General features: G+C 34.3%; 1 protein-coding gene across 1 annotated transcript; it reads left to right on the forward strand.

Annotated features, from left to right (window-relative positions):
* The first annotated feature begins 1,487 nt into the window (after nucleotides 1-1,487).
* zgc:64051 (leukocyte surface antigen CD53) lies at nucleotides 1,488-7,883 on the forward strand. Its single transcript, XM_067406077.1, has 8 exons — nucleotides 1,488-1,671; nucleotides 2,267-2,344; nucleotides 4,672-4,860; nucleotides 4,982-5,056; nucleotides 5,139-5,243; nucleotides 5,436-5,525; nucleotides 7,169-7,252; nucleotides 7,508-7,883. The coding sequence occupies exons 2-8, from the start codon at nucleotides 2,288-2,290 to the stop codon at nucleotides 7,574-7,576; spliced, it is 669 nt and encodes a 222-aa protein (XP_067262178.1). The 5' UTR covers nucleotides 1,488-1,671; nucleotides 2,267-2,287; the 3' UTR covers nucleotides 7,577-7,883.
* The last annotated feature ends 386 nt before the right edge of the window (nucleotides 7,884-8,269 follow it).

Here is an 8,269-nt window from a genome sequence, read left to right on the forward strand (position 1 = left end):
TAAATTATATATTGTCTCTGGAGTGTGTTAAGTTGTAGCTCAAAATTACGGTGGCCGAGAGAGCTCAACACGCAGCAGCTCATTTACAATTAAAGGGACACACACAAAAACTTGTTTTTGCTCATACCCCATTTTGTACGGTGGCCGAGAGAGCTCAACACGCTGCAAATAAAGAAAACATCTTCATCAGTTTGACAACACACGCGCTGCAAACTCCACAACACTTACAAATAGTGAAATGCGCTGCAAATAAAGAAAACGTGGAGTTTGCAGCGCGTGTGTTGTCAAACTGATGATGTTTTCTTCATTTGCAGCACGTTGAGCTCTCTCGGCCACCTCACAAAATGGGGTATGAGCAAAAACCATAGACTGTAAAAGGCAAAAACAAGTTTTTGTGTGTGTGTCCCTTTAATTGTAAATGAGCTGCTGCTCCCGGCCCACTTTCAAGAAGAGGGCGAAGCTTCAATAGCTCCTGCAACAAACAGGAAAATCTCAAGCACTGAAAATGTCAGAACTGTCAGTAATGGTGATCAGTTCGAACTGGAGTCAGACAATGATGCCTACAGAGTCAGAGAATATACTACAGAATGGAGATAGAACAGGTATAGTTTAGTTTAATAACGGTTATAAATTATGTTGTCCTCTTGCTTTTATCCACTAGTACAAGCCTGTTATAGTGGACCCCGTCCGAATGATGGCCAAAACTTTATGAAGTTTATTGTACATCAAACAAAAGATGAAGTGTCCATTTTCACTACTGAAAATCACAGTAAGAGAGCTGAATAAAACACAGTGCAAAAAGCGCGCATAAAAGTCTTATCCATAAACTCATACACAGCAATCGAATTACACAAAACACTCGTTACAACTAACAGTAATACAATATTAACTACAATATGTTAATGAGCTCATTATTTTTTAGGGTTGTCACCTAAACCCAAGAGGTTCAAGATAAAATTTCACACAACTGAAGCCAAATAAAAGTTTGCATCTCTCTTTTTTTATATATATCTGTCAGCACTCAATTTGTTTCATTTCCCCTTCTCCAGTTTCTGTACATTTATCTGTTCCTGTCTATTTGTTAGAGGAAACCAAAAGAGGAAAAAAGTTCAAGGTTTGAACATGCAGATTACTCAAAAATATTGACACATGATGATAATAATGAGAATATGTGTAACTTTAAAAAACCCTTAGTGATTTTCCCCTGGAATATATTAAGAATAATATGTTTTTGTCTTCTCGTCTGTGTTTTTAATGAGAAGCCTCTTCAGTTTTAGACATGTAGGTGACTGGTAAAACATTTTTAACTAAATAATATAATAGGGGGTTCGGTTAGAATGTAACACACAAAAACAGAACAGGTTCAGATGGTTTTCAGGCTTCTCTGCAACAGGTGTATTTTGGGTACATGCATATAAGGCATGTGGTAAAGTGACTGTGAATCATAAACTTTTTTTCATGGCACCTCTTTCTTTCTCTGTGTCATCTGTCTTCTTCAACACCCATGCTCTGTCAGTTAGACACTGCGTCATTTAGAGAGGAAGTAAGACCTTCTGCACTCCCACTGCCAGTGACAGACTTTAAAATCTACAGTCACAAAGAGCACAGAGTACAACTGTCTTAATTGAGGATTATTCTTCGGAGCATCTTAATTTACAGAGTAAATTAAAGGTAAGAATATAAAATCTAACTTTTCTTGACATTTATTTTCATTCAATGTTGGGCAAGTAATACTCACTTTTGTTACTATACTCACAGTCTTTTTTTTTCATAAATAGGTTTTCATGAAACGTCCAGCCCATGTTTCAAGAAATTTCTTTTTGTTTATTTTATGTGTCCGAACATATTGAGTAGTGAATTTCTGAATTCTTGTTTACCTGATAATTGTTGAAAAAAATAGGATTTGAAAGAAGAAGAATTTTTCAGTTAATATTTTTCTGTCTTGTCTGTGTGCATATATATTGTGTATTTGTTTTCACTAAGTAGAGTTGAAAATAATTAAACTAACTGTTGGTTTGGTGGGGAAGTTACACAGGAAATGCATCACAGACAGTAAAATTATATATGAGGCTCCATTTAGTAGTTAGTGTTATTTATTCTTCCACTATGTCAGCTCCACCTTTAGTTTCGACACAGGAAATGGTTTTTCTGACTTTACTGAGTCAGTGAACTTTATGTTGTGGATGCAAGCAGTTTGGGAAAGAACACAAGGCCTTCGTGTGAAATAACAGTTTAACCTCGGGTCCGGTGTTTGATAACCTTACAGAACTGACCAACGCCGTGGAAGATGTCGTGCCTGAAGTGTCTGAAGTACACCATGTGTCTGGTGAACTTCATTTTTTTTGTAAGTATCCATTTTCAGACTGTCACATCATTATATATCTGTTCTCAACACAAAATAGTTAATCTCAGGCCATTCTAAACCCTGGGTTAACAAATTTCTGCATTATTTTCCATGTTTCCAACTATTTAAAAATATACACTGTAAAAAAATGTCCTGTTGTTTTTAGAGAGAAAGCAAAATTGGGAGCTGTGGTTGCCAGAATACAACATCTAAAAATACAATGAAAATGTAAACATATTCATAGAACAACCTGTAAATTTATTTCCATTTAAAACTTAATATAAAAAATATCTATGTAAACAAACAAATGCCGGTAAATCCAACAGCCCCTTTTTAAGCTGAATTAACAAGACCATGCTGCTACTAAAATGTCTTTTATACCTTTAATAATAATAATAAAAGTAGTAAAGAGAAAGCCACATGATGAAATAAAGTTCACCACAAGTTGCTTTTCCACAAGGTAAATACATGGAAGGTGCACACAATGTCATCATGATTACACAACTTACACTAAAATAATTGATAAACATAATTTAACAACATAAGATGTAACATAAAACTCTAATGTGCATAACCTATAAGAAAAAAACAAAGAAACAAGTAATTTAGAGGCATTTTAAGGCATTATTTTTCAGCTGCTTCAATGATTGAAATAAAATTTCAAAATCATTTTTAAATCTACAACTTTAAAAAAATCTATATTTGTGTAAATAAAACGTATAATCAAAATACTATACTTATTGGATGCATTTACAGCACGCAACCTGTTAAAATAATGGTTTGTCTCATGCACATCCTTTGGGCTTATATTGGCTGTACCTCCAGTTTGTGCTGAATAGAGAAATCAACCTTTTTAGAACCAAATTTGTAAAAAAAATATATAACGGTCTTATATTCACTCCAATTAGTGAATTTTGATTTTCTCCTCAAATGCCAAACAAATTACAGCACGTGAAAGTTTCCGTGGATGTAAAAAGCGCATGAATATTTACCGAGACAAATTCTGGTCAGTTTATGACTGGTGGTTTGTTGCTAAACAACTGGGTGCTACAACACATTGACATTTGACATACATGGGCACTTTAATACCGGCTTACAGGTATAGTTCACCCAAAAAGGTAAATTCTGTCATCATTTACTCACACTCATGTTGTTCCAAACCCGTAAGATTTCCGATCATCTTTGAAAAACATATAAAGATATTTTAATGAAATCTGAGCATTTTCTGTCCATCCATCGACAGTCTACGCAACTACCACTTTGACGCTTCAAAAAGTTCATAAAGAGTAAAACTAATCCATATGAATTGACTGATTTAGTCCACATTTTCTGAAGAGACACAATGGCTTAATATGCTTAACAGATTTAATTTAGGCTTTTATTCACATATAAACATTGATCAACTCGCACATCAGTTGTGGTAAATGGAAGCTCAAGCATGTTCGCTGGATGTGTGTGTGAGAACCAATGAGGTTCATTCTCGTGTGTTATGCAGCACATTTGAGCTTCCGCAAGAACCAATGAGGTTTGTTCTGTCGCGTCAAGCAGGTTCTGTAGAGCTTATGTTCGCTGATCAATGTTTATATGTGAATAAAAGCCTAAATTCGTTCTGTTTATCATGAAAAAGCGATCACGTCTCTTCAGAAAAACTAAACCACTCAATACAAATCACTTTATGAACTTTTTAAAGCATCAAAGTAGTATTTGCGTGGCTGTCAATAGAGTGACAGAAATCTCTCACATTTTATTAAAAATATCTTCATTTGTGTTCCAAAGATGAACGAACGTCTTTCGGCATGAGGGTGAGTAAATGATGAGAGAATTTAAATTTTTTGGGTGAACTAACCCTTTAACCCCGCAAATGTGGTGCTATATGCGGAGCTAACCCCTTTTAAAATGACACTTTGCTCAATTATTTTTTTTCCTGGAGTTAAAAGCAACGTTTAAAAAGACAGTGGAAAAAGCCCTAGGCTATATACTTCACAGCTCTTGTCTCTGCAGGGATAGGCACTGCAGAGTGCCACTGTCCTGCAGAGCACCAAAGCTGAAAAAACAATGAAAAAAAAAAAAAAAAAAAAAAAAATTGGAAAAATTTAACATGAACACTCTCCCATTTCAAAACTTGAATGCGATGAGCTTGTAATCACGACTTCAGAAGTGGGAATTATCAAATTTCCGATAGCACGTGAAGGGTTCAGCTTGTTAAGGGTTGGAGCTAAACTCTGCAGGACAGCGGTACTCCAGGATTGGAGCTTGGAACTTGCTATGTTTCTATGTTCTATGTTTTTATGAGGCTCTCTCATTACATTATCACATTATCATTACAGATCTGTGGAGCTGCTGTCTTTGGAATAGGCATTTACTTGATGACATCCACCAGGTTCTCTTCCCTACTTCCCAGCCTTGAGGCTATAAACATAGCAAACGCTCTTTTCATCATTGGGATCATAATCACCTGTGTCTCCTTCCTGGGCTTTCTTGGAGCGCTAAAAGAAAATCGCTGTCTGCTAATATCTGTGAGTCTCATACTGAATATTATTAGCATCTGTCATTACACTTGCATATTTTTTGAAGTCCATTAAATTTGACTTTTTACGCTCTTTTATTAAAACACAGCATCTCTTTTGTTTGGTTTAGTTCTTCATACTGTTGTTCATTCTAATGTTGGCTGAACTGGTCATTGCCTGCGCTCTGCTCATGTACGAAAGACAGGTAAGAAAAAGATTTGTAGCTATAGAGAAGCAGAGCATATGTGAGGAAAAGATGTATCAGATTGTGCTTTTTATACTCACAGATTGGGGAATTCATTAATAAAGATCTTAAGAGTGGTTTAGAATCATCCATCAACCACAGAAAAAACAGTACAAATGAAGATGACTGGGACACAGTGCAAAAGACAGTAAGTGCCCATTTACTGTAGATTACTGTAGATGACTAAAGACTAAACAGAGCATCATCATTACTGATTAGTGTTGGACATGAACTGGACATAAACTAAAACCATAAAAAAGACCATTCACATTTTCTTCAGAAAAAAAAAAAAGGTTAAAAGTTTAAATTACAGTTTTTTTTCCCTCTAACAAATCAACAGTTTCAGTGCTGCGGAATCAGTAACGTGACGGATTGGAATAACCATGTACCACAGTCATGCAAGTCTAAAAATGGAACACACTGGCCTGAAGTAATACTTCACTCAAATCCATCTCTATATCAGCTACATGTCAAAACAATATTAATGAAACATGACGATAAACCAGGGGCCTGTACCACGATGGTAGTTGAACAAACTCAGGGTTATAGGATTAGTTTTGAGTTGAAAAAATCAAAAAATCAAACCACTCCAATCTGGTTTTGCTGGTACCATGATGCTTATCATCAACTTTCTCTGTCAACTCAGGCTTTGATCCTGAGTTTGTGGAGCACGTGCACATGAATCCGTGACATCGGTGGTGAACAGCCAATCACATGCCTTGCAACAGAAATAGAGAGAGAGAGCCAGCACGATTCAAAACTCTTTTGCTGAAGGTTAAGAGATTGAAGAAAATGAAGTATTTAAACTCATTTACACTAATGAAAATACTTGTCCATGAAAGAGGACAAATAAAAGAAAGTGTCTTGCTTCATTAGTGCAAGTGAAACTTGTGATGTTAGTTTATATAGTTGATAATATATTGAGATAGAGACTCAAACATGTAAGGTCGCATGTAGTCATATTAAAATTTATTTACAGCTTATTTATATTATATTTATATTGTATTACATACAATCTGTATATATTAATATTCATTAAAACTAAATGCTTAATAACTGCTAAACTAAAATTGCTTGTGTTGATTGGATTAATAATATTATTATTTCATATACACTATAAAAAATGCTGGGTTAAAAACACCCCAAGTTGGGTTGAAAATGGACAAACCCAGCGGTTGGGTTAAATGTTTGCCCAACCTGCTGGGTAGTTTTATTTAAACCAACTATTGTTTAAAAATTGCTATATGGCTAGCTTAAAATGAACCCAAAATAGTTGGGAAATTAAAAACCAGATGCAATTAGAGGCAACAAAAATAGACAAAAGGTGAATATTTATTAATAAGCTTTAATATTTTATAATATAAATTTATTAATAAGCAATTTAATAAATGTTTATTGTTTAATAATTATTCATTGAACATTAATAAATGTTCATTTCCAACATACTTTGGGTTCATTTTAATTAAGCAATACAGTAATTTTTAAACAATAGTTGAAATAAAAACTTAAAATAAAACGTTAAATAAAACTACCCAGCAGGTTGGGTAAACATTTAACCCTACTGCTGGGTTAAAACAACCCAATTGCTGGGTTTGTCCATTTTCAACCCAACTTGGGTTGTTTTTAACCCAGCATTTTTAGAGTGTAATAATTATATAAATCATAAAATAATTCTAAGTAATTATCATTAAAGCCAGACAATTTCATTGTTAAATTTTTTAATTTTTAATTTGGAGGATGAGAAACTGGGGGAGTGACTTTATTGCGTTGGATGTGTCAGTTCATTTTAGCTCACATCCGATTGGCCCAATTTCAGTTTGAGATTTCTGAACCAGAACATAACCTGCCCTGGAACAGGTTTGTAGTGGAGCTCAAGTTACTATGGTGATGAACACTGCTAAAAGCCAAATCACTTTCATGGTACCTAAAACCCAGGATTGGCACACACTAATCTGAAATTTACCTGGCTAGCTAGCTAATCCGGCGTCATGGTTCAGGCCCCAGGTGTGGAATGCACATCAACACATCTTATTCAGTCTTATAGCATCATTTGTATTGTCTTCTTGTATTTAGGGTTGTTTCGACAAGCTCAAGAACGCATTTGATAAAAACCTCTTGAACACGGGGATTGGCGTCATTGTTGTCTGCATTATTGAGGTATGAGTTTCAATACGAGACCGTATTTGTATTTGTCTTGTCATAGTCACCTCAGCTAAGGGTGCTACACCTCACATAACAGAAAGATACAATTTTTAGAAAATGTGGGGAATACTAAAGGTTGGTTTTCTTTAAAAATGTTGTTGAGCAGCTTGTTTTACAATTGATGCAGATCATCACTAAAGTGTACCATCATAAATATTTTATTTAAGTATTTTTTGTCACTTGACTATACATATCAATCTCTTTTTGTAGGTCTTGGGTATGTGTTTCTCCATGACACTGTTCTGCCACATAAGTCGATCCGGGTTAGGGTACAAATGATCAAAAATGGAGATCTTCCAGTTTGTGTTCTTAATAATCACTGTCCTACAAATGCTCTAAGACAGCCCGTAAAAGACAAAATGACTTGCAGTTCTTGTACAGATGCTTGGTTTTATGGTATGTGCATAACAAGAAACAGTTAGTGACACAAATCCATAATCATTTCAACTGCAGTATTATTATGATTATTTTTACTTTAATATTTGGTAGAGCAGTTAAATCATATAGACCATAACTTGTTCTTATATATATATATATATATATATATATATATATATATATATATATATATATATATATATATATATATATATATATAAAAAAACCTCAGCAGTATTATTTTTACTTTAGCCATCACAGTTGAAATGGAAACTTCCTAGGGGGTTTAAATGCTGAATTCACCCACTTGCATTTGAATGTCAACTCATAATGATTGTGTAAGGGAGCTTTCCATAATGAATCATCTTTACACAAAGATATAACTCCACATTACACTGTATATACGTACTGTTTCTCTTATCTCATATAAAACATGTTGAGTTTGACCTAGTATGTTTCTGTAATTAACTTGTTACATACACTATAATTGTTTTTGTGTACTGAACAATGCAAATCATTTATTTCTGATCACTTCCTTTTCAGACGTAGCAATGACTAAAATCATGTGATTTCCTAGAATATACACAGGGTGAA

Source organism: Chanodichthys erythropterus, chromosome 13 (genome assembly GCF_024489055.1).
Source record: "Chanodichthys erythropterus isolate Z2021 chromosome 13, ASM2448905v1, whole genome shotgun sequence".
NCBI classification, from domain to species: Eukaryota; Metazoa; Chordata; class Actinopteri; order Cypriniformes; family Xenocyprididae; genus Chanodichthys; species Chanodichthys erythropterus.